Below are 27,664 nucleotides of genomic sequence, written 5' to 3' on the forward strand. Positions count from 1 at the left end.
GCTATTAGAGATCAAGGGATCACTGGTCCACCAAGCCCCTTCAGTGACGCATAGGGGGCTGCTGTGTGATGAGGGTGAACACCTCATGTGAGATGCACATAATGAGGGGAGGGCCCCATCAAGTGGGTTCTACCTGCATAGAGATGGGAGCTCAGGGTGTGGCACACACTGGCCTTTTTGGTCATCACCTCTGCAGGTTATCTGCCCAACAGTTGTCAGGTAGGTGAGTGAGATAGTAGGCAACAAGATGGAGACACTTATAAAAAAAATTCTTAAAATCTCTGAACAGATCATAAAAATTTTATAAACATTTATGTATTAATCCTTTTAAGATCTTTCATAAGTAACGAGTGGAAAAAAAGCACATTTAGTATAGGGAGATTTTAGAGAAGGAACCATGACATTTGATGTAGATAAATTTAGTATAGACAACACATTTTTCAAATAGATGAGGTTTCTGGTTTGCTAATAAAGGACCAACTCTTTAAAAAAAAAACTTTTGTTTCACAAATTCCCATCCCTTATCAGTAGATACAAACTCATAAACTCATAACCATAATAAATATTTCTACAGTTCTCTTATTTATAAAGTTTAAAATTAAATTTTAAGGTTACTATATTTCAGTCAATGTAAATTAATGTCAAACTCTATGCATTTTAGGCCCAAATGTGACACATGGAAAGTAATTAGGATAAAATTTCGTAACTTGAAATTTAGGATTCAAACATCTACTGCTTGTTATTACACTTCTATAATCATAATTTCAAAAACACAAAATAAATAATTTAAAGAAGTAACATTGTCCAAACTGTGTGAAGTTTAACGGCCCTGGGTTCATGTTGAATTAGGACTGAACCTCCATTAAAGGTCTTGCCACAATCTTTGTATTTGCAGGGTTTCAACTACTACTGACTTTGAGAAATTCTTTACAACTGTAGGGCTTTTATCCAGTATAATTTCTGTAATGTAGAGTAAGTGTTCTTTCCACTGGAAAGTGTTCTCTCCATTGTTATGCATTCTGTTAAGTTGAGCCATTTGAAATGCTGCCACATTGTTTACATTTGTATGGCTTCTCTCCATTAATAATCATCAAGTATTTACTAAAGACAGTAGGAAAGTTAAAGGTTATGCCACACTGTTTGCATCTGAAAACATTCTATCATGTATGCATTCTCTTGTGCTGAGTGAGATGTGAGCACCGAATAAAGGCTTTACCACATTCCTTGCATTTGTAAGGCTTCTCTCCACTATGAATTCTATGATGTCGTGTAAGACTTATATCGTGTCTGAAGTCTTTGCCACACTCTTTACATTTGTAGGGCTTCTCTCCAGTATGGATTCTCTGATGTCGACTAAGGACAGAAGAATAGCTAAAGGCTTTCCCACATTCTTTGCATGTGTAAAGTTTTTCTCCATCATGAATTCTACGGTGTAGAGAAAGGGTAGACCAAGTACCAAAGGTTCTACCACATTCTTCACATTTGTACGTGTTCTCTCTAATATGAACTCTCTGGTGTAAAGAGAGGTTTGAGCGCTTGTTAAAGGCTTTGCCACATTCATTACATTTGTAAGGTTTCTCTCCAGTATGAATTCTCTGATGTTGAGTAAGATTTGAGCCACGAGTAAAGAATTTGCCACATTCTTCACATTTGTAGGGTTTTTCACCAGTGTGAATTCTCTGATGTCGAGTAAGGTGTGAACGACAGTTAAAGGCTTTGCCACATTCTTCACATGTGTATGGCTTCTCTCCAGTATGAATTTTCTGATGTAGAGTAAGGTGTGAAAACCAGTTAAACGCTTTGCCACATTCTTCACATCTGTATAGCTTCTCTCCATTATGGATCCTCTGATGATGACTGAGGTATGAGCAATTATTAAAGGCTTTCCCACATTCATTACATTTATAAGGTTTCTCTCCATTATGAATTTTCTCATGTCTAGTAAGATTTGAAGAACTTTTAAAAGCTTTACCACATTCTTTACAACTGTAGATTCTTATATCTAGATTTTGACTGGGTGATAATGGATGGGTAAATAACTTCCCATATTCATGAAAATTATTTACCTTGGTACTGGGTAGATATACATCTTGGTATTGCTGATTACAGAATAAACCTTTCATGAAAGAACCAAACTCATCACATTTAGGAATTTGCTCTTCACTTTTAAATTTATTGTCTACTGAAATGAATGGTTCAAAATTTAATCCAATACTATATTTAATACTTTTCAAGTGATGAATGGAAGCATGGGCTGATCTCATTCTTAGATTTCCCAGATTTCCTTTAAGAGAATAGGCATGTTTCAAAATTTGATGTGAACGTTCACCTACAAAAATATATGGGTCTTTAACTGTAGCAGGTACAAACTTCGTTTTTTTCTGAAATGTTCTATGTTCTTCATCTCTGCTGGCAACGAAGGCTGTGCTTTCTTTTGTTGTCACAAATTTGTTACAACCATTATAATATGCATTCTGATCTTCATAGTCACCCACATTTTCCCATTCTTTTTTGAAGTGTAAGTTGTCATGGCCACAAATACTGTGCCTTTCCTTTGTCACATTTTGGAGTGAATGTTTTCTGCCATTTTCTGATGAAATGCCTTGGGTAAAATGAGAAGACATAGCTGAAAGAAATCAGAATAACAAATTATGCCACATACGACACTGGTGAATAGTTTACAAATCTAATACATAAAATTATATCAATTTTGGGCATGGTGATGAATTCCTGTAATCTCACCCCTCAGTAAAATTGAAGCAGGTAGACTGCAACTCTGAGCCCAAGTGAGAAATCAGTGGGACTCGCCCAATAAAAGCTCAGTGTGAGGGCCCTGTGTTCAACTAATTTTATATAGGGGTGTGTGTGTGTGTGTGTGTATACACAATTATACACACACACACCTATATAAAAATATAACATATATACATATTAGATCAATAACACATACATGAGATACAAATGACATACTAATATACAGTAAAACCTTAGATGGCAAGACTAATTCATTCTGTTCATAATCCAAAGCAGTGAGAGCAAGACAGAGAAAGCATTAGTTATGATCATGTGATATTTGGCATGACATACCACTCATACTGCTCACTCATTTATGAAGTTAAAGTTTATTAGAAATGTTTGCTCATCTTGTGAAACACTCACAGACCAAGTTACTCCCAATCCAAGGTTTGAAAAACAAAACAAAACCCAAAAGATACATATTATATATATATATATACACTATATATATGTGTGTGTATATATATATATATATAATTATCAGTTATAAGTAGGATAGCAGAATATTAAACAAAAGGCCCTCTCTACCCTACAGATATATGGACTTAACAATAATATACTACCTGGGCTACAAAGTGAGCGCAACGTCAGTCTGAACTGCATAGCAAGACCCTGTCTCAAAAAGAGAAAACAAAAAAACAAACAAAAAAAAACCATAATATACTACCAAGATTACCTTTGTCAAAATTCCCAAAAGCAGGTAAGTATACATAGCACTGCAGATAACCATAACGCTAATGACAGTCACATATTAGAGGAAAGGAACATTAGTGATAAGACTTTTATCTAGCACAGTTCTACATTCTCCTCAGAAGCACAGTATAATTATGAAAAATCCTTTCCTTCTCCCATAAGACTGCAAAAAGTTAGAGGAATACAGAGACACACTTCTGGTTTTGTAGGGGCTTTCTGAAAACTGCCCTCTGTCTAGATGGTGTGGGAAATCATATGGATATGATGAAAAGTTCAGGACAGCTGAAACAAAGGTATTACAGCTGCAAAAGATGGCCATGCCAGTCACAAGTCAATAGAGGTAGAATAGAAAATGAGGTCTTAGTACCTTTTTAACTGGGAAAACACAAACACATTATGAAAGCAGATTTGAGTTTCCAACAGTTCCTAACACAATGACTGCTGTCAGTATTCCCTGAAGGTTGCCAATCCACAGAGATAAGAAAAAATGATTTTTGTGTTTTTTACGAATTGCTATTTTATTATTTAAATCATATATATTTACCATGTTAATCATGATGTTTTGAAGTATATGGATAGTGAACTAAGTCTAGTGAACTAAAAACAAACATTACTAAACAATCATTTTTATGCTAAGAACTATTATTTTCTTACCATTTCTCAAAAATATAGCATATTAACTTACTTGCCATGTTCTACATCTCTTGAACTTCTTGTGTCTTAGCTAACTAAAATTTTTGTAGATGATAACCAACATCTGCCTAACTTCTCCCCAAACAACCACAGACCCTGGTAAACACCACTTTACACATTTGAGATCAACCTTTTTTAGATTCCACAGATGAACAAAATCATGTAACCACCACACCAGAGTCCTGTGCCAGCCAGACCCAGGAGGACAAGGGAGACGCATGCCCCACCTTTAGCTGCCGGTGTCAGAAGACCCAGGAACAGTGTGCTCAACATCCAGTCCTTGAGTTCTCCACAGCACAAGGCAACAGAGTGGCTAACCAACAGACTAACCTGATCAAAGAAGCCAATTCCCAGGAGGAGAGTTTTACTTCAGGACTTAAGGGATATCCTACCAGAGAGATCAGGTGAGAGACAGCCTTAGGAGATAGGTTGAGAGAGGGAGAGATATATAGGAATCTCCTGGGTTCCCCTGGGAGGCCTGGTCTCAGACCAGGCAGATCAGGGGGATCTGTATTCTGTTGTGGGAGGCCAGGTGTGGTGGAAGTAACAGTCCAAGGGGGTGGTTCTGAAGAAGGCATATAGTCTAGGGATATGTTTGAGCTCTGGCACTGCTGCCAACATCCCAGAGAAGTTTGTGCCCTGAATTACTATAGGTCAATATAAGGGGGACTAACTGCCTTCACTAAAATCAGAGTTCTTTTGCTTTGGTAAAGGGCTGTTCATGAGTAGTTCCTAGGGTTTGCCAAGTTGACTTTGGATGCCATCATTACTGAACTTACTACCATAGGTAAGGTAACAGAGCAGTGGCCTGCAATTACTTGGCTTTCTCTCTATGCCAATACCTGGATTGCGACAGGAGGGGTGTTTCCATAAGCAATACTGTGGCTCACACCTGAAAAGTGGGGCACTGGGCCAAAGGATCTGCAGACTCCAGCACAAAAAAACAAAACAAAACAAAACAAAAAGGCTGATTGAGTCTGGCATTTTTGATTTCTAGTTTTCAAGGCTGATTAATTTCAAGTTAGGTCTTATTTTTCGGGAAATACAGTATTTACTAGTTTGTTTCACTTATACTAATAATTTATCCTAGTTCTTTGAAAAGAAGGTAGTTATCTTTTTTTTTATGTAAGAATCTTTATGCTTTATGTCCTGTACTGCAACCACTGTTATTCTGTTATTTGGGCATGTAAAAACATTTTTATGAAATAATACAGTTTAAAAAAAGAAAAAAGAAGGCCAAGCATGGTGGTGCACACCTGTAATCCCAACACTTGGGAGGCTGAGGCAGGAGAACCATTGCAAGTTTGAGACCAGCCTGGGCTACAAAGTGAGCTCAAGGCCAGCCTAAACTGCACAGCCAGACACTGTCTCATAAAGACAAAAATAAATAAATAACAATAATAATAATAAAATTTAAAAAAGAAATCATGCAGCAACTAAATACCTGTTTCTAGCTTATTTCAGTTGTTATAAAGTCCTGTATGTTTGATGTGTTCTATGACAGGAGAATGCCATATATATACATATATATGTATGTATGTATGTATGTATATATATATATATGTTTTACTTAGATAAATATATATATTAGTGATGGTGAACCTATGGCATGCATATTATTATTATATTTTTTAAGGTGAAAGTTCTCAATGTATGAGGGGTTTTTTCCTAAATTAAAACATCGATATTCAGGTTTAACTGTACTATTGGTACTTCATGATAAATAGTAAGTGGGCTTTGGCTTGCCATTGGGGCTCTCAGTCTCTAAAAGCTCTCTGAGTAACAGACACATGCAAAGGGAATTCAATAGTACTGTAATGAATGTCCATAAAACATGTTTGCTATGTAATTTGACCACTGCTGACATATATATGTTCTTTATTCTCTCATCCACTGATGGTAATTTAGAATGGTATCTTGATGTTGGGAATAATGCTGCGCTGAACATGGCAGTGGAGATGCTGCCTCAAAATATTAACTTCCTGTGACTATACAGATTACTGAAACTTTCTTGCTCTTTTTATGCTTCATTTTTGGGGTACTGGAGATCGAACACAAGGCCTCATGTATGCTAAACAAATACTCTAAAAATGAATATATATCCAGTGTTACTTCATGTATTTTTTTAGCAACTTTCATACTTTTTGCTATAATGACTGCACTAATCTACAGTAAGTTGGTTTCTAGATAGCTAAATCTTTAACATAACACAGCATAACAAGGAAGCAGAGAAGTATGGTCTAATCACAGAATGAAAAAATAGAAAAGGACATTGAGGAAAAGATTTGTGAATTATCTGAAGAATTCAAAGTAGTCATTTGAAAGATGCTTCATGAGCTAAACAAGAACCCAGGAAACTGAATGAAATTTGGAAAATAAGAATACCTACAAAGAAAGAAAAACTATAAAGAGAAAAAAGTAGAAATTGTGTAGTTGAGCAATTCAATAAAAAATAATGACTGAGAAATATGCAGTGTGAGGAAGGAAAAAGACCCAATTTAAGAAGCTCAACCATCTCCAACTAAGATAAACACAAAAAGACTGAAAAGAAACATTAAAATCAAAATTTCAAAGTCATAAAGAGAATCTTGAGAGCAGAAAGAAAAAAATATTGTTCATGTATAAGGGTGCTCTTATATGATTATCAGCTGACTTCTCAGCAGAAACCCAGGAATCCAGAAAGGAGTTAGAAAATATGCTCCAAGTGCTGGTGTGTGTGTGGGGGCCTCTACCAAGAATACTGAATATAATAAACCTGTTCTTCAAAGTGACAGAAAATTAAACTTTCTAAAATATACAAATGCTCAAGAAGTAAGCATAAGAACTGCATTATTAGAAATGCTAAAGGGGAACTTCACTGAAAAGTAAAATAATGGTGCTTAACAACACAAAATGTATGTAATTTTAAAGCTCTCTGAGAAACAGACATATGCAAATAGAATTCAATAGTACTGTAATAAATGTGCATACAAAATGTTTGCTATATAATTTGACAACCAAAAGCAAAAAAATTATCATAAATATCTGTTAAGAGGTATGTAACATAAAACATTTTGCCATCAGTAATGTTAACATTGAGGGAAGATGCAAAGACAAAGTTAGTATGTGAATTAAAGTTAATTCCTTGCCAGTTTAAAATAAACTGACTGTATGTTCAACACGCTTTCATAAAATCCCCATGGTAATAACAACAAATTCATAAAAATGAAATAGGGGAGAAATGAAAGTATGGCACTATAAATATAAAAGAGATAAATTAAAGCAATGAGGATAGTAGAAAAAATAATTCTAAAAACTCTAGAAAGCAATTAAGAAAAGGGTAATATTAATTTATTTCCAGTAATTTAAGTATAAATGGATTACACACTTTGGGAAGAATAAACTCAATAATGAAAATAAACCTAAAAACATACCACTATATAATATCTACGGGACATTCATTTAAGACTTAAAGACAAAAAAGGCTGAAGTTAAAAGGACAGCTATGATATTCCATGCAAAACTGACCAGAAGAGAAAAAAGAGTGGCCATAATTATATCACACAAAATACACATCAAAGGAAAAACTATCCCGAGAAACAAAAACTGTTATATAAAGATGAAACTGTCTTTCAATCTTACTATATATGATAAAACAAAGGTTCAAAAATGAAAATATTAACTGATGTGAAAGAATTTAAGAAATGAAATACAGAAAATGGAACTGCAGGCTGAGTGTGGTGGCACACAGTTGTAATCCCAGCACTTGGGAGGCTGAAGCAGGGGGACTGCTGCAAGTTCAAGGCCAGCTTGGGCTACAAAGCAAGTTCAAGGACAACGTCAACTATATAGCAAGAGCCTGTCTAAAAAAAAGAAAGCGAGAGAGGGAAGAAGGAAGAGACGAAAATGGAATTGCAAAATGAAAAAGAATATTTAATGAAATCCTGAATAAAGCTTGATATACAATTCTTTTCTTTTTTTTTTTCTGGTACCAGGAATCGAACTCATGACCTTGCACTTGCCAGGCAGGCGCTGTGCTGCTGAGCTAAACCTCCAGCCCCTTGATATACGATTCTAAAAATCATAAATAACTACAGTTTTATATTTTGAATCTCTGACTCACTGTATGGTAGGAAAATTAGACTAAGCACTATAATCATTCATAAGTAAGATGAAACAATATTTAATATTTAATGAATACATACATATATGATATCCCAGAAATTTCTTTATGATGTCTTTGTATAGTACAACGGATTAACACAGAAATCTTTTAAAATGTGCACAAATTTCCTGAAGAAACCAAAAGCAACAGAGAGGTACTCAGGTCACTAAGAAGACCCTCACAAGTGAAAGGAAAGACTTGCGCTGTCACTATGAATGTCCTGGGAGATCATGAATACAGGGCTCAAGATGTCCACTATGATAGCAAGCATACTCTTTTTTTTTTTTTTTTTTAGTTTTTCTCCGGTACCGGGAACCAAACTCACAACCTTGTGCTTGCCAGGCAGGCACTTTGCCGCTGAGCTAAATCCCCAGCCCCAGCAAGCATACTCTTTCCTTCTGAAAAACCATTTCTTTTGGAACAGCACTTCTGGACTATACATTTAAAAACCTGGATTCCTCTTTTGTCTTTGTACCTCTCGAATGGGTCCTCTGCTTCATTTATTCCCACCTACCTGGGTATACAGCCGATGTCTCTTGTCTCTTTACACTGCAGGGCTCTTTGCTTTGCTCTAGAAAGGTGATCAGGTTAGGCGTAGAGCCAGCAAAACCTGTTTATTAGAAAATGATATATTACACTTGCTTTGAAATTTCCCCAGACTACTGAAATACCCCCCCCCCATACTGTACTCAAAATAAAAGAGAAGACATAATGGGACATTCTAGAAAATTGTATCTTCAAATAGTATTTGCAGGGGCTGGGAATTTAGCTCAGTGGCAAAGCGCCTGCCTGACAAGCACAAGATCATGAGTTCGATTACTGCTACCGGAAGAAAAACAAAAACAAAACAACAAAAACAAAAAAACAAGTAATATTTCCATACAGATTAATTAGAATATATGAAAACCAGTTTCAATTTGCAGATCCTAAAGTCCATTTTTCAACTACTACTAACTCAAAGCTAAAAGGGAGAATTTAGAGTTTAAGATATGGCAATAATATTTTGTATCACTGAATTTCCAATACTACCATTAATCTAGACTGAAAGACATATGATAGTTCAATTAAAATGGAAGCAAAAGACATGCAAATTTTCTTGTCTATACCAAGAAAAGTGTATATTTGTTTTTAGGGTTTTTTTGTTTTGTTTTTTTTTTGGTCTTTTTTGAGACAGGGTCTCACTATGCAGTTCAGGCTGGCCTTGAGCTCCCTTTGTAGCCCAGGCTGGTCTCGAACTCACAACAATCCTCCTGTCTCAGCCTCCCGAGTGCTGGGATTACAGGTGTGCACCACCACACCCAGCCTGTATTTGGTTTGAAAGCAGAAATCTGAAACTCATTCTCACAAAGAAGTTCCCTACAGGTATTCTAAAAAGGAAGAAAATTTATTATTGATCGTTAAGAAGGAATTCTGTAGGGAAGTTATCCTCACCCAGAGAGATCAGGTTTCCGTAAGTCTCTAACATCACATCCTTATACATATTCTGCTGAACAGGGTCCAGGCACTTCCATTCCTCTGGGGAGAAATCAATGGCCACATCGCTGAATGTCAATAGTTCCTGGAAAAAAAAAAAAAAAAACAGTTCCTGAAATAAAATCACCAAGTTGGAGTTGCCTTTGACCATTTCTTTGTTCTGAATATTGTAATGTGCATACTATATGTAACTCCTCATTTAGCAATCAATTCAATTAACAATGTAGTTGAAGGAATGAAACTTGGTCCTTAAATGGGGAATGTCTGTATTACTACCTTTGTAGAAAACTGATGGTAATTTTGTTTCTTATTCAACACATTTTAAAAATTATTTAGCCCACACTGTCCACAGGTTACTGTGCTGGGTGCCAGGACCTTGAAGTATCACTATGGGGAAGGAAAAACCTCAGCACAGAACACAACCATTAAGGATTTTATATTACACATAAATTCCATAATATAATTTTTTCTTTTAATAAAAAAAATTTAAGAGAAAAAGGGTTGGGAATATGTGGAAAGATATACACTGTGACTATGCAATATACTTTTCTCCTTTTAGTTTCATCCATTCTTTTTGCACTATATCAGTGAATCTAACCTGCAGAAATTTCTATTTTGGTTTTCCAGTGGAAATTTTCTATTTTGTATAATCAATCTACATTTATTACTTTGAATTCTTTTATAAGGGGTGATTTATATCCCTCCTCTGTCTTACAATCCTTATTATTTAACTTTTTATATCAATACTGACTAAAGAAAATTTATTTTACTCCTTGGGATATAATCCAATGCTATCAATATACATTTTGTTGTTCATTGAACACTGGCAGATCGTTTAGCCTACTTTCTTTTGACATGGTGCAAAATATTCATTTGGGCACTCTTCAAGAGTAGAGGGTTCAGACAGGGTCTCACTACACAGTTCAGGCTTGCTTTGCGCTCACTATATAGCCCATGCTAATCTGAACTACCACTGATTCTCCTACCTCAACCTCCCAAATGTTGGGATCACGGGTGTGTCTCACCATATCTGGCCATTTTGTCACTTTAAAAACACTTTTATAGTTTCTAGCACAAAATATTCTACAATGATCCTGTATGTCTCATTCCCAAACTTTTGTGGCAGAATCAACGGTCATTACCTCATATAAGCAAGGTGATTCAATGTTTAACCTTCAATATGTAACATCAATGAGCTTAACCAATAAATCAGACAATCATATCAAAAGTTGCTGATAAATGTTTGTAAGGAGAGAAAAGGAATAAAAAAGGCACCAAGTTTGAGAAAGAAAGAGATAAAACTATTCACAGATACCATGACATTTTATATAGAAAATCTTAAGGGGCCAGTAAAAAAAATTCTAGTGAAAGAATCAATCAAGGTTATAGAAATGAGCTGGGTGTGGTGGTGCATGCCTGTAATCCCAGAATGCAGGAAGCTGAGGCAGGAAGGTCACTGTTAGTTCAAGGCCAGCCTGAACTAGATAGCAAGACTGTGTCTCAAAAAAAAAAAAAAAAAAAAAAAAGGAAGAAAGAAATTACAAAAATAATAATACCCATGTTATTGGGTAAGCAGCCTTAATATTATTAAAATGCCAGATCTTTCAAGTTTTAATAAACTTCTTCACCACACAATCCATTAAAAATCTTTGTATTATTTTATTAATTCTAAAAGCAGAATTCTACCTTTTGTATGTAACAACAAAAAATCCAGCATGTTAAACACAACGCTGAAGAATAATTTCACAGGATTGATATTACTTGACTTTAACAAAGCAGGTACTCAAAATTTATCTTTTAGACCACAAGTCTTTGGATAAAAAGAAGTTAAATTTGAAAGTGAGATGATTTCCCGACATTAATTCAGAGATCTCACACTTCTGATATAAAGTTTAACTTTGAGTCCAGTTTGCACACAGATCAAGAAAGTAAAAGCTGCTTCAGTAGAAGCTCAGGATGTTACAAGAAGTTTTACGCATGAGAAGTCAACTATAAACTTAACCTGAGATGTAGAAGTCCAGAGCATAGTTAAGACACCCATAAATATCTTCAAGTAATTCAAGAAAGAGAAATAACATGAATTATCAAAAGACAAAAGACAAGTTTAAAAAATGAAAATTCTAAAACTGTAAAATACAGTATCACAAATAAAAACGTACTGATCAGCTTCAAACCAGATTAGGAAAGGCGAAACAACACTATAAAAGAGTTTTCAAGGACATCCTGGAAAAAGACAATGAAGTTAACAATGCCAAGAGGTCCAAGAGAATGAACGCATCAAGCAGGGATAGCAATTAAAAAGGGAAAGAAAGCAAAATAGTAAATAAATAATATAGCGAGAGGAATAAGTCAACAAATATCAATTACAACTATCAATGTGTAGAACTCAACTCATCAATTAAAAGACACAGATTAGCAGAATGAATCAAGAAACAAAATCCAATGGTATGCTATATACAAGAAACACATCTAACACAAAAAGAAATTCATAGACTAAAAGTCAAAGAATGGAAAACAATATTCCTTCAATGAGAACTCCCCAAAAAAGCAGTCATAGATATTCTCTTCTACAAGTGGAAGTTATGATTTATATCTAAAATGTCCCACAAAACCTCTGTGCTGCCAGTGGGGCTTATGGAGCATGGGAATGTAATACTGGATTATGGCTCTGTGATAACTGGGTCAGTCCTCTGACTGGATTACCAAGTTCTGGGTGGGGCTGAATGGATTTAGCGGACAGAGGACTCACCCTTTGTGTAAGTGGCACCAACCAACAGGGCTTGTAATCTGAATGGAATAAAACAGGGAAGGCCTACTGCCTCTTGCCTGCCAATCCATGTACTTCGTTTTCCCTCTGCCATGCAGCCCTATACACTGGAGCCAGCTGAAAGCTCTACGAACTGTGGACTAAAATAAGGCTTTTTTCCGTTAACTTGTGGATGTCATTTCTTTTGTCCCAGCAAAGAGATTATAACTAAGACAGTGGTCTTAAAGCCAAAGCTGATCAAAAGAGACAAGAAGGACATTGTATACTGGTTAATGAAATTATTCACCAGTAAGAGATCACAATTATACACACACATGCAACAAACCAGTGTACCCAACTTCATAAAACGAACACTAATGGACATAAAACGTAAGATAAACATCAACACAATTATAGTGGGGGAATCTCAATACCCCACTACCACAATCACTTAAACAAATAATTAACAAAGAAGTATCAGTGTTGGGCTGGGGATATAGTTCAGTGGCATAAGTGCTTGCCTGGCAAGCCTGAGGTCATGAGCTTGATTCCCAGTACTGGAAAAACAACAATAACAAAAACAAACAAAAAGAAGTATCAGTGTTGAACCAAACCCTTGAAGAAATAGACTTAAAACATATATACAGAGTATTCTACCCAACAACGTAATACACATTCTTTTCAGCAGAACATGGTACTTTCTCCAAAACAGAACACATACAAGCTAATAAAGCTTGAAATTTTGCCATGCAAATTACCAGATCACAGTGCAATGAAACAAAAAAATCAACACCAAAGAAACCACAGAACCGGGCATGGTGGTGCATGCCTATAATCCCAGCAATTGGGAGGCTGAGGCAGGCAGATCACTGTGAGTTCAAGGCCAGCCTGGGCTACAAAGTGAGTTCAAGGCCAGCCTGAACTGCACAGGGAAACCCTGTCTCAAAAAAACAAAAAAAGAAAGAAAAAAAAAAAAAAAAAAGGGCTGGGTATATAGCTCAGTGGCACACCATCTGCTTGGCAAGTACAAGGTCTTGAGTTCAATTCTTGGTCCAAAAAAAAAAAAGAAAAGAAATCACAGAAACTATGCATGGAATGCATAGTACGGAAATGAAACAACACATTCTTAAGTAATGGATCACACAAGAAATTAAAACTAGAAACGACAGTTCCTAGAATTAAAATATCAGTACATCATACCAAAACCTATGGTACACAATGAAGACAGTCCTAGCTGTGAATCCCCACATTAAAAAAAAAAAAAAGCCAAAAAACAAAAACAGAAATAAAGTGAAATCAAATAACCTAATGATGTACCTCAAGGTTGTAGAAAAACAGGAACAATTCAAATCTAAAACCAGTACAAAGGAAGAAATTATCGATAAAGATCAGAGCAGAAATCAATGAAATGAAGACTTAATACAAAGAGGGGCTGGGGATTTAGCTCAGCGGCATCGTGAGTTCGATTCCCAGTACCAGAAAAAAAACAAAACCAAAAAACAAAAAAAAAAAAATACAAAGAATCAGTAAATTGAAGAGCTGATTCTTTGAAAGAATAAACTAAAGAGACAAATCCTAAGGTAGTCTTACCCCCAGAAAAGGAAAAGATCCAAATCAATACAATTAAAAATGAAAAAGATGAAATCACAACAAATAACACTAAAATTCCAAAGAGTAGCAACTATTTTGCCAACTTGTATTGTAACTGAAGAATTCAGAAGAAATGGATAGATTCCTAGATTCGTATCCATTACAATAACTGAACCAAGATAATATAGAGACCCTCAATAATCCAGTAACACATATGGAAATTGAAGCGGTAATTAAAAAGTAAAAACAAACAAAAACCCTATCACCTAAGAAAAGCCCAAGTCCAGATGGATTCACTGGTGAATTCTACAAGAACTTCAGGGAAAATGTAAGAACAGTAATTCTCAGGGTCTTTAATGAAACTGAATGGGAAGGAGTGCTACTCCTACTGCTGTTCTCACATCCTTCCTAAAAGTTAGCATTACCCTGATTCCAAAACCAAACAAGGCTCCAATCAAAAAGAGAACTAAAGACCAATCTCTATAATGAATGTAGATACAAAAAAATCCTCAACAAGGTACTGGCAACAATGCAAGGACTCATCAGAAAGATCACACATCATGAGGATATAGGCCTCCTCCCAGGGATGCATGATTGAGTCAACGTAAGAAAAACAGTAAATGTAATATATCACCTAAAAAGAAACAAAGACAAAAATCACATGATCACCTCAACAGATGGGGGGAAAAAAGTCTTAGAAAAAATCTAATCATGAAGAAAATAGGTATAGAGGAACCATCCTAACTGGACAAAAGCCATTTATGACAAACCTACAGTCAATACCATATTAAATGGAGAAAAATTGAACGTTTTCCCTCTAAAATCAGTAACAAGACAAGGCTGTTTATTATCACCATTCTTTTACAAAGTACTTGAAACATTAGCAAGAGCAATCAGGGAAGATAATGGAACAAAAAAGGTATGTATAGGAAAGGAAGAAGTCAAATTATTATTCTTTGCAGACAAGATCCTCTATAAGAAATCTAGAAAAATAACCCCAAAACTCCTTCAACTAAATAACCAAATTCCACAATTAAGGAGATTACAAAATCAACACACAAAAATCAGTAGTGTTCTTGTATGAAAAAGAAATGAGAAAAACAGTATCATTTACAATAGTAATAGTAACTAGAAAAATTAAATATTGAGGTATTAACCTAACCAAGGAAGTAAAAGAAATCTACAACTACAGTACTTTGTAAAAGGAGATAAAAAAGGACATCAGAAAATGGAAAAGTAGGCCAGGTGTGGTGGCACTTGCCTGCAATCTCAGCACTCAGTAGGCTGAGACAGGAGGACTGCTACAAGTTCAAAACAAGCCTGGGCTACACAGTGAGCCCAAGATCAACCTGAACTACACAGCAAGATCTCACCTCAAAAGAAAAGAAAAAGTAAAGATATTACCTGTTCCTAGATAGGCAGAACCAATATTCTCAAAATGATTGTACTTCTAAAACTGATACACAGATTTAACACAATCTCAATCAAAATACCAGCACCATTCCTCAGAAAACCAGACAAAACAGTTCTAAAATTGTGTTTAACACAATCCTATAATTGTTTTAAAAATCCAAAGAGACTTAGAATAGCAAAAGCAATCTTGGGCAACAAAAGCAAAGCAGAAAGCATTACAACACCAGACTTAAAGTTATATTATTTTACAGTGATAAAAACAACATTGTACAGACACAAATGGATCAATGGAACAGAATAGAGAATGCATAAACAACCCCAGGACACAGCTATTTCATTTTTGACAAAGGGGCCAAAAACTACACTGTAGGAAAGACAGCCTCTTTAATAAATGGTTTGGGCATCAAGAATTAACAAATGGGATCATATTCAATATAAAAAGCTTCCTTATAGCAAAGGAAACAACCAACAGAGTGAAGAGACAACCTATAGAATGTTAAAAATATTTTTTTTACCAGCTATTCCCTGGACAGAAGACTAGTATCTAAACTATATAAAGAACTAAAAAAAAAAAAAAAAAAAAAAAATTTAGACCTCTCAAAATAAAAGATCCAATAAAAAATGGGCAACTAAAATGAACAGACACTTCTCAGAAAAAGAAATACAGTCAATCAAGTACATGAAAACTGGCTCAACATCAATGGTCAGTAGAGAAACGCAAATTAAAGTAACACTGCAATTCCATCTTATGGCAAAAGAATGGCTATTATCAATAAATCATATAACAACTGGTAGTGAGTCTGTAGAGAGGGAGGAGGAACCCCCCCTTGTTTTGGTGGGAATATAAACTAATACAACTTTTATGGACATGAATATGGATATTCCTGAAAACATTAAAACAAAAAAATTCCATTCAACCCAGTTATCCCCCTCCTAGGTCTCTCCCTGAAAGAGTTAAAGACATCACATTACAGTGATACATGCATATCCATGGTTACAGCAGCACAATTCATAATAGTTGAACCTTAAAAGTGACCTAAATGTTTCACCAAGAGATGAAGGGGTAAAGAAAATGTGGTATTTATATACAGTGGAGTACTACTCTACTATAAAGAAAGATAAACTTATGTCATTTGTAGGAAAACGGATGCATCTTGAGTCAATAATGGTAAGTGAAATCAGACACACAAGCTTAAATATCACATGCTTTCTCTTATATGAAAAACACAAAATATAAATAAAGAGCAAAGTAAAAGATAGATAATAGGAAAGAACAATATTGATCTTTTGTGTATCAGAAGGGGACCAAAGATGGAAGAAAGGGGGAGGGAGTGGAGTGGAAGGAGATTTACAGAGAAAAGAATTAAGGTATATTATGTATGTACCAAGTCCCCATGAGTAATATAATCATTATGTACTACAAATATGTATTAATATAAAAAAAGTCAGGGAAAAAACATAGTAAGATTCCATGTTACTTCAGAAAGAATAGCTAACATTAAGAAATCATATAATAACAAATTCTGGAGAGGCTGTGGGGGACAAAAAAATGCTTCTACATTTTTGGTACAAATGTAAAGTAGTACAACCACCATGGAAACCAGCATAGAGATTTCTCAAAAATCGGAAACTAGAAATTCCATTTGACCCAGCTGTTCTTTTCCTAGGTATCTTCCCGAAAGAGTTAAAGTCATCATATTACAGTAATACATGCATATCCATGTTTATGCCAGCATACTTCACAACAGCTAAATATCGCAAGTGCCTATATGCCTGTTATGCCTTTCATTTAGATGTCCCCCCAAAGCCTCATGCAGTTGTAGGTAGGGCACTTCTAGAGGTGGTTGGATCTAGAGTGTGTGATGCTGAAACCGATTCTTGGTGCAATGTTAGCCTCAAGGGCACTAGGTTAAGGTTGGGAGTGCTACTCATCCTTAGAGGTCTAGGTAAGATAAAAGGGGCAAAAAGATGCTGTTTAGGTCCCTTGTTGCTTTTGCTGTGTCTGGGTGTCATGAACTATTGTTTGTGATGTCCCTCTGTCAAGACACCCTGCCTTGGAGCCACCAGATTATGGACTGAAATCTCTACAAACTGTGAGCTAAATAAACCTTTCCCCCTTTAACTTTGGGTGTTGGGTATTTTTGTCTCAGTAACAAGAGGAAAGTAAATAAGACAATGTCCATGCCAGGCATGGTGGTGCACACCTATAATCCCAGCATGCATGTAATCCCAGCACTCGGGAGGCTGAGGCAGGAGGATCATTGCAAGTTCGAGACCAGCCTGGGCTACAAAGTGAGCTCAAGGCCAGCCTGAACTGCATAGCAAGACCCTGTCTCAAAATAAATAAATAAATAAATAAATAAATAAATAAAAAAGCCAGGGGGCGGGGGATTTAGCTCAGCAGCACAGCGCCTGTCTGGCAAGCTCAAGGTCATGCATGCTGGGATTATAGGTGTGCACCACCATGCCCGGCATGGACATTCGATTCCCCTACTGGAAAAAAAACAAAACCAAAACAAACAAGACAATGCCCATCAACAGTTAAACAGACACAGAAAATGTGGATATTTATATACAATAGTACTATGCTGCCACAAAGGATAGATTTGAGTCATTTGTAGGAAAACGGATATACTTTAAGACCAAAACATTATATAAAATAAATCAAACACAGAAGCTTAAATATCACATGGTTTTTTTTATGTGAGAAATCCAAAATACACAAATGAACAAAATAAAGGATAGATAATATGAAGCAGGAAGAGGGATCTTTCTCATATTGGAAGGGTTAGTGAAGGGGGGGGCATTTAAAAAAAGATTAAGATGTTTCAAGTACTTGTACCAACTCCCTAAAAGGAATGTAATCATTATGTTTTAGAAAGATCTACTAATAAAAGAAAAACTAGGGCTAGGGATATAGCTCAGTGGCACAAGTGCCTGCCTGGCAAGCACAAGGTCCTGAGTTCAATTGCCAGTACCAAAAAAAAGGAAAGAAACAAACCTGAAACAAAATATATTTCCTTGGTATGTAGCTGGCTTCTATTTTTAATATGATCCTTTCACATGTACAAGGTCTATTTTTTCATCAGCTGTAGTAGGTTATTTTTTCTAGAAATCTGCTTATTCACGTAACGTAGGTAATATATTGATCATACTATTCTCAAAATATTCTTTTGTTTTTGTTAGGTACATAGTAATTCTCCCTCTTTCATATCTGACTTTGGTTATTTGAGTTTTCTATTTTTTTCCTTGGTCTTATGCCTTTTGAAGAAGCTGAGAGAAGATACATATGTAGAAATTTTGTCATGTTAACCTTACTTATTCATGATTCTTTTTATTTGAGTTCATTTCATAGGAAAGTGATTGGATTGGGACACATTGATGAGCTGATATCTGAACGGGCTGCATGGAGCAGGGGTCTAGGTGAAGTAAGGAGGTCTCTGTGGGAGTGTCTTTTAGGGGTATATTGTTTCTCAGACTCTTCTCCTCTCACTCTGCTTCCTGGCTGCCATAAAGTAAACAGCTTTCCTTTACCCCAATCTTCTGTCATAATGCTTCAGCCTTGGAGCCAGCTGACCTCTATAAACATGAGCCAAAACCTCTATAACCTCTAGAACCATGAGCCAAAGTAAATCTTTCCTCCTTTTAAGTTGTTTCTGTCAGGTCTTGTGTCCCCACTATGGAAACATGACTAACATAGTATCCCTGGAGCCATTTCCAGTGATTACATATGATTTTTTGTTGTGGTGGTGGTGCATTTATTTCATTTGGCAATTTTCAGCAGATATGCTGGGCGACAGATCCCAATGGTCTTTCTACTATCTGGCTGAAAGTTCCTCTAAAATGGTATTATTTTAAAGACTGCTTGATGAATGATTTATGAAAAATGTTCATACTAGATACAATGCAGTCACAATATTGGGCAATGAAATTGAACTGAGCCAACTGGCAGTAGGCTGTGAGTGTGCAACACTTAAGTGCTTTGCAGATGACCTGGATAGCTGCAATAAAAAAATGTTTAAATGTGTTACTGTCATTGTTATATATAGTAGAAATACTGAAAATGACTTCTAAAATTAGTTTACAAAATTATTAAATATTATAAAACTCTATCACCCCCGTGCTTCCTGCAAACCCCCCATGCCACAGGAGTGTTGGAGTAATTGAGCAAGAACCCTCAGGGTAGAGTCACGGCAAGGATGAAACTGACAGACACTGGTGCTAGGAGGAGTTTCTGCTCTACCATGTTGGGACCACACAGAATGGATGTTACCTCTACGGTGTTACCTCTGCTAACATCCACAAACCTCACCTCTTTTTCCATGGCTTGGACAAACCATACCTTTCTTGGATGTCAGTACTTTCAAAAAGTTATAGGTAAAATTGTTAGTATGGCTGAAGGCATCAAAGTAACATGCTCCAATTCCTAAAAGAACTGGATGCCAAGAAAGAGAAGAGCCATCCAAAAAACAAACTGCAGAAGGAAAAAACAATTAGCTACAGTGTCTCCATTCAAAATAGACTGAAAGAAATCAGTCTATTTCCAATCAAAGCAGCAACATTTCCTCCTGTGTCTGAGGGTTTATTTTTTCATAGCTTCCTCACCTAATTTACTGGCCTGTAAATGTCTACTGTTGCACCTCTTTGAAACTGACTTCTGTGATTTCAAGTTAGAGTATGTCTTCAGGATCCATTCTATGTGGTCCTAAAAGCTGGGTCAATTATAAGGCTTATCTGATTTTTTTAAGGCTTATCTGATTTAACTAGTATCCATCAAAAAATGATGATCTTGGGACTGGGGATATAGCTGAGCAGCACAAGTACCTGCCTGGTAAGCACAAGGTCCTGAGTTCAATTCCAGGTAACCCCCTAAAATAGAAACAATAATAAGATGACCGTATTTCACTAGCTTTAGAGGACTAACTTCTCATCACATTTTCAGGCAAATCAGGTATGGGTGCATGACATTCCACAGTGACTCAAGGAATCAGGCTGGTGTTGCCACCATCATCTTAAAGCTGTTGCGTCCAGGCCAGGCAAGAAATCTGTAATCCCTGTATTCTAAGAGGCTGAAGTAGGAGGATCATAAAGATCATAAGACAGAGCCCAGCTTGGGAAATTTAGCAAAACCCTCTGCCAAAATAAAGAGTTAAAAAAGTGCTGCGATATAGCTCAGTCTGAAGGCACTGGATCCAATCTCCCATATCACCAAAATTAACTAACTAAATAAAAAGTTGTAGCATTTTGGGCCATGGTCCAGATTGAACACACAGAAATGCTTTGCTTCCAAGTGATTCATTGCTCATAATTAGTTTTCTGGTCCTGCCTAACCACAGGCCTTTGATCCTCCTGGAGCACTGAAATCATTCCATTTGCCTCTTTTTATTTAGCCTTTGCCATCACTTGTTCAGGAGATTGTGGACCTGATCAGCCGCAGTAACTAAGGGACATTTTTAACCCAATAACCCTAGGAAAGACTCTTCCACTTTACAACAGATTTCCATTTCACTTAACCAATTGCTTGCCCAAATGGTTATCTAGCATAAAATTTGGTCCCTATCTGAGACCATACAAAATATCCATAGATATATATTCACAAAGTAATTTTTGGAGAAAAAGTTTACGACTTTGTTATTAGAAAAAATTTGTTTTTGGTACTAGGAATCAAACTTAGGACCTTGCACTTGCCAGGCAGATGCTGTGCCCCAGCCCTAGAAAAATATCCTTGCATCAAAAATTTTAAAACATAAATCTTAAAGAAAAAATATACTACAATAATAAAGAAAGTCATGAAGTGAAAAAATGTTTGCAGTACACATTTCTACTAAACCGTTAGTAGTACAGAATGTATGAGGTACTATTTATTTCTGGGCCAAAGCTAGATACCTAAAACAAAACCGAAAACCCAACTAAAAGAATTCAACTAGCATGTGACAAAAGAGGAGACATTCAACAAATAAATAGGGGCTGGGGATTTAGCTCAGCGGCAAAGCGCCTGCCTGGCAAGCGCAAGGTCGTGAGTTCGGTTCCCGGTACCGGAGAAAAACAAAAAAAAAAAAAACCAAAAAAAAAACAAATAAATATATACACACAGCTGAGGGTGTTGGCCAGTGGTAGACGACTTGGTAAGTATACATGAGGCCCTGGGTTGGATATCCCATTTCATAAAAACAAAACAAAACTATATATGAATGTCTGTAAAAATAGCGCTAACTAGCTGGGCGTGTAGGTGCATGTCTGTAATTACAACACTTGGGAGGCTGAGCTGGGAGGATCTCCGGCAAGTTTGAGTTCAGGCTAGGCTAGATGATGAGTTCAAGGTTGATCTGAACTACATGGCAAACCCTATGAACCATCAATCCCTCTCCTCAGTAGAACACAAATGCACAGAAAGTCTGTAAGAATGCTCTAGCAGGACCAGCTGGATCACAAAACTAGTAATTACCACTCTAGAGAAATGGATGGAATGTCAATACAGAGTAGGCATGCAAAAGTTTTCTGGGGCATCTGTAATGTTTCATTTATTGATGTAGGTAGTAACTACACAGTGTGTTCCTTTTGTGATAATTCACTGACCTACATAATTTGGTATTTGTCCTGGTTTCATCTTGCTCAATACAGTACAATAATAAATTTATGTATTAAATAAATGGTGGAAAGAGGCAGAAAGGATCATAAAGGAGTATTAGGAAACACAGAAATATGTTAATTGTAATTTTAGTTTCACGGAAGTGTGCATACATCTTAACTATATGCAGATTATGAAGTCTATTACACTGCAATAGAACTGTGAGGAAAAAAATAGGATGCATATAAACCTGTAGTTATAAAGAAAATATAGTCTTAAGTAGGTAAAATAAGAGACCAACAATCCATTAGCTACTCATTACTCTCACTAGTTTAGAAAAGACAGATTTTATAAAATACAGAATCTTTAGAAAAAGAGTAAAATTTAACTATACTGAAAATGAACATACTACAGAGAGCAATAATGCCAAATATTGACTCGTTTTTGAAAGTGTAATGACACTGGCAGAGTGCGGGTAAACTTGATAATGAAGAAATATATTAATTATGTACTATATCATTGTAACATATATAGATATACATACACTCATGTCTCAACCACAGGGTACACTCTAGCAAAGGCATCATTAGGTGATTCCTTCACTGTACAAATATCAGAGTGTACTTATACAAACCTGGATGTCACAGTCTACTACACACCTAGGCTATATGTTATAGCCACTGCCTTATAGGAATCTATCACTGACCAAAAAATGTCATTATGCAGCACAGGACTATCTGTTATCAGTCAGCAAAAAGATGAATAAATGGACCACGTGAACCAAACATGACACTTAGGAAGACCCTCACTTTTTTGACATTTAAAATTGACAGATATTGCACTGCAGAGGAGTAGGAAAAAAAAAAACCCTTTTGAATGAAAGTTGCAGGAAAAATATGGTATCTATGTGTCACAAAAAATGCTACTGGACCATTTTCTCATATTCCCTAATATATCACTTTCAGAGGTAAGAAATACCTAAACAGAAAATCAAAATTATAATAGTTGTTTTAGGAAGGACCTTACTTCTTTTGAAATTTACACCAAACAATATTAAATGATAAAATATAAAGTTAGATCACATTAAAATAAAAATTCTATTCATCGAAAGAAATCATACAAAGTGCAGGGACATGACAGACTGGGAGAAAATTTTGCCTCACGTGTTACTAAACACTGTAAGAATGGAACATAAAGAGACTCCAGAAGAAAAGCAGGCAAGACCAAAACCTAAAAATGTCTCAAATTCTTCTAGATCATTTAAAATACAGATGTAGATATAGATAAAGAGATAATGAAATTAGCCAAGAAACTTCTCAATGAAGTAATGAGGTAGAGGCTGGGTGTGATGGCACAGGCATGCAATCCCAGCACTCTCAGGAGGCTGAGGAAGGAGAATCGCTGAGTTCGAGGCCTGCCTGGGCCACAATATGAGTTCAAGGCCAGCCTGAACTGCATAGCCAGAATCTGTCTCAAAGACAAAAAAAAAAAAAAAAAAAAAGTAATAGGGGTAGCTATCATCACCTGACACTAAGGTATATTATAAAAGTATGTACACTAATATAATAATACCAAGGAATAACAATGTAAAGGAAATCTACAAATAAATCCATATGAATGTAAGAATTGTATTGTTCAGAGCAACAGAAAGGATGAGAATACAAATCCAACCATGTCTAGAATACCTTTATAAACACAAAATGCAGAGGTTGGGGTTGCGGGCATAGCTCAGTGGTACACTGTGTGCCCGAGAAGTTTAAGGCCCTAGGTTCAATCCTCAGGGCCAAAATAATGATAAAAAATATGTGCGGGGAGCTGAACTTTAAGGAATTTGTTGCCAGACGTAGGAAAAGCCCAGGTTGGTGGGGACAGGGCTCTGGCTTTGAAATCCTGCTTTCCCATAAAGTTATAAAGTTCAGAGGAGCTGGGAGTGCCGGAGCAAGGCTGTAATCCCAGCACCAGGGAGGCTGAGGCAGGAGGATCCCTGCGAGTTCGAGGCCAGCCCGGGCTACACAGTGAGCTCAAGGCCAGCCTGGACTATACGGTACTGTCGCAAGACCCCGTCTCAGAGGAAAATGAGCGAGCCCTGAGTGGGAAGGGCTTGGGGACCCTATGAACTACAGCTCCTCCAACACAATAACCCGCAAAAGGGGATGGGACTATCCCGTGAGGATCCTCCAGGTGGTCATCCCAAAATCAGGAGTAGCGTGGGACGGAAGTGTATCTCTGCCCAGAAAACACTCCAGCAGGGGCGGAAGTCACTCCGGATTCAGGACAGGCCCTCAGAGCGCCAGCTGAGACCCAGCCTCCACCCCCAGCTGGAAGGGAAGAGGGCGCCCCGGGCGGACTGGGGCCTGCAGACGCCACCGCTCGCCACGGCCGGGGTCTACGGGCCCCACGCCGCCTCCCTCCGCAGTCTCCGCCGCCCGGACACACACTCACCATTTCGGGTTTCAGGGGCCCGGCGATCTCCTTGTGTACGTCCCACGCCTAAAGATTACAGGGAGCCGGAGACGGGGCCGAGTCACGTGAGCCTACACAGCCAAAGAGAGGACGCGAAGTACGTTGCCAAGATGGCGGGCGCCGGACACACGGGCCCAAGAAACTGCGAAAGCCCGCCCCATCCGCTCTGGCTGTGCTTCTGATTGGGCCTTTCTCAACCTACCATCGGACGAGCCTTCAGCCCCGCCCACCCCCGCCAGCCTGAGTGGCACTAAATGTCACCAATTCTGAGCTGGGTAAGGCCACAGAGGGATGGTCTTTTGATGTAGGTAGAACTCTGAGGCTGAGGAGACCACGCCCCTCCGCCCACTAGTGCTCGAGGGTACCTCAGGGCCGTTCCTGTGTAATAATTTCAGACCAAAGCACGTGTAGCCCTTTTTTTCTTTTTTTCACCTTTTTGGCCCTTCTTCCTGCCTCTCATTCCAGCACCATTTTTCTGCTCATGGTGTTCCCTAAATATGGGTGCTTTTCTTTCATCACGGGATGTATGCTTTACAGTTCTTTGCTTGCTGGACACAAGAGCTTGGAATCTGTAAGAGCCACTACACAGTTACACGCAGTTTATATATTTTTGCTTCCTCGCTGTGTTAGGGATTGCACCCAAAAACAGTGGCTAAATCTATTTTCATATCGTTGTAAAATATGGCATGTAGGTATTTGGGGGTAGTACATCTTTAAAACTCACTCCCTATTAAAAGCCTACAGCACGTCTCACTTCAGGACAGCCACATTCCAACTTGGAAAGTTATGGCTCCGCTAATCTCAGCCAGGAAAAGTCCTCTTTTATGCTGGAGGTGATGGAACACATTGCTACCAATATCTTACCTTAGGCACAAGAAATGTTAATCAATATTTTATATTTTTATTTTGCTCTACAAAACACCCTGCATACACATTCAATTTGGATTCCATCTATTTAATGGAAGAAATTGTTGTAAAATGTTTGTCTAACAAAAGAAAACTATAGACTGTGGGGTATATTAACAATTCTCCAAACTTAACATTAAAAGAAAAAGAAAAAAAATTGGCAAAAACATTGAACATTGCACCAAAAAGTGTACACAGATGACAAGCATAAGAAAAATATATTGAACATCATTATTAGAGAAATGTAAATTAAAACCACAATGATACATGGGTGTTGACTTATCAGCATGACCAAAATAAAAAGGAAGGGGCTAGAGATGATCCTATAATCATGATCCTATGATCCGATGATCTTCCTGCCTCAACCTCCCGAGTGCTGGGATTACAGGCATGCACCACCATGCCCAGCTCATATGCTTTTATGTATTATATGATCCACAACTGCATTCAAACTTACAATTTAATAAAATAAAACTTTAATTCAAAAGGAGAAAACACAGTTAAGAATACCTAGTCCTCCAATCCTTAATCACTGATAAAATTTGAAAAATGTGTAGACATTTAGACATATTGAGAATTGTCAGAAAACACCATGAGATATACATCAAATTGATTTATGTATCATTTTAATGTCTTTAAATTATGATTTCCTAAGAATAGAAAATGTTGAGAACTCTTTCAAGTTTAAATTGTTTAGAAATACAATTTACAGAATTTAAATACAGAAATGTATTCCATATATTAGGTGAAAAGAATCTAATTAAAGACATATATAAAATAATTGAAGAGGAATATTAAGTATTTGTTATAAAGAAAACAAAGGTCAACACCTTAAGACTATTGCTATAATGTGATATCTTTTATCAGGATCATTAACACGAATCTATCTGTATAACAGCTAAGTATTCTGTATGCAATAGTCAACTAACTGCAATATAAATAATTCCTGGAAAGATTCAGATAGGGGCTTGGGATTTAGCTCAGTGGCACAGCACCTGCCTGACAAGCGCAAGGTCATGAGTTCGATTCCCGGTACTGGAAAAACCTCCCCACACACAAAAAAGAAAGATTCAGATATATATACTCACATATGTATATTTGAGAAACTAAAACCCATAAACATATATATAGACTAAAAATATATATTAAAGAATATATAAATTTTGGTATTCCAAACATATATCTATACGATATATAAGATAATTTTATTTGTTAGAAAATGATAAGACTTGCAATTTCAATTTTACATATATGTTTGATTAATTAAAATAACTATGATAATAAAGTTGATTTCTATAAAGTAGGCAAATGTAAAACTTCTTATATGTTTAATTTATTAAACATAAATGTTATTGGATCACACATGTATGTTTTGTTTCTAACTTCTCCTTAGTTGATATAAAGTAATGAAAAAGTAACTAATATGCTAAAATTGTAAATGTAAATTTAAAATTATAAATACTGTTCAAATTATTCTTGAAAGTTTGTAAATAAACTATATCTTATTTAAAGTACTCATAAATTATTAATGCTTTCCTAATGCACATGTAATGACAAAACTAGTGTGCTGCATTCAAAAGCACAATGAATACAAAATTTATTGTATTTTTTTTGGTACTGAGAATCAAACTCAGGACCTTGTACTTACCAGGCAAGCGCTGGTGCCTCTTAGCTATACCCCTGGCCCAATTTATTGTAATTTTAATTAATTCAGTTTTATTAATCTTTAATATTTTTGTACATGTCTGTATAATTCTCTCAATACACACACACACACACACACACACACACACACACACACACCATGTAAATAAGAGTCAGGGAGGAGCTGGGCACGGTGGTGCATGCCTGTAATCCCAGCACTCCAGAGCCTGATACACGGGCTACAAAAGTGAGCTCAAGGCCAGCCTGAGCTATATAGCGAGACCCTGTCTCAAAAAGACCAAATTAAAAAAAAAAAAGAGGGAAATTTCAACTCTGCCATGTCGTGGCAAATGAAATGTCAGAGAAAGCTCTGTAAAGTAAGATAAAGTTTTTTGGTTGTTGTTTTGTTTTGTTTTGTTTTGTTTGTCTTTTTGAGACAAGGTCTCACTATGCAGTTCAGGTTGGTCTTGAACTCACTTTTTTTTTTTTTTTTGTCTTTTTTCACAACGGTCCTCCTGCCTCAGCCTCCTGAGCA

The 27,664-nt window shown here is 36.6% G+C and overlaps 2 protein-coding genes across 4 annotated transcripts in view; one reads left to right on the plus strand and one right to left on the minus strand.

Annotated features, from left to right (window-relative positions):
* LOC106149829 overlaps nucleotides 1-5,411 on the plus strand; it is a 20,285-nt gene extending 14,874 nt beyond the window's left edge. For 2 of the 3 annotated variants that reach the window (XM_013520223.1, XM_013520222.1), the window contains one exon: nucleotides 4,322-5,411. In XM_013520223.1, the coding sequence (XP_013375677.1) occupies nucleotides 4,322-4,590 (269 nt within the window). In that variant the 3' untranslated portion in view covers nucleotides 4,591-5,411. Of the gene's footprint in view, nucleotides 1-3,331; nucleotides 3,497-4,321 lie in introns of all 3 variants that reach the window. The other variant, XR_001236251.1, reaches the window with a different exon arrangement.
* LOC102019885 (zinc finger protein 682-like) lies at nucleotides 279-24,706 on the minus strand. Its single transcript, XM_013520220.1, has 4 exons — nucleotides 24,559-24,706; nucleotides 9,758-9,884; nucleotides 8,841-8,936; nucleotides 279-2,626 (listed from the first exon to the last, which is right to left on the minus strand). Exons 1-4 carry the CDS (start codon nucleotides 24,559-24,561, stop codon nucleotides 1,161-1,163), a joined length of 1,692 nt encoding a protein of 563 aa, XP_013375674.1. The 5' UTR covers nucleotides 24,562-24,706; the 3' UTR covers nucleotides 279-1,160.
* Between the last annotated feature and the right edge of the window lie 2,958 nt (nucleotides 24,707-27,664).

Source organism: Chinchilla lanigera, unplaced genomic scaffold (genome assembly GCF_000276665.1).
Source record: "Chinchilla lanigera isolate Chin_1 unplaced genomic scaffold, ChiLan1.0 scaffold00053, whole genome shotgun sequence".
Lineage (NCBI taxonomy): Eukaryota > Metazoa > Chordata > Mammalia > Rodentia > Chinchillidae > Chinchilla > Chinchilla lanigera.

Bases quoted from the DNA above. Each gene is read 5' to 3' on its own strand.
- LOC102019885 (XM_013520220.1), bottom strand. The intron at 8,937-9,757 runs GTGAGGATAACT...TCTAATAAACAG, and splicing joins CGGAAACCTGATCTCTCTGG to GTTTTGCTGGCTCTACGCCT. The intron at 2,627-8,840 runs GTAGGTGGGAAT...GATTTCTTTCAG, and splicing joins GACATCGGCTGTATACCCAG to CTATGTCTTCTCATTTTACC.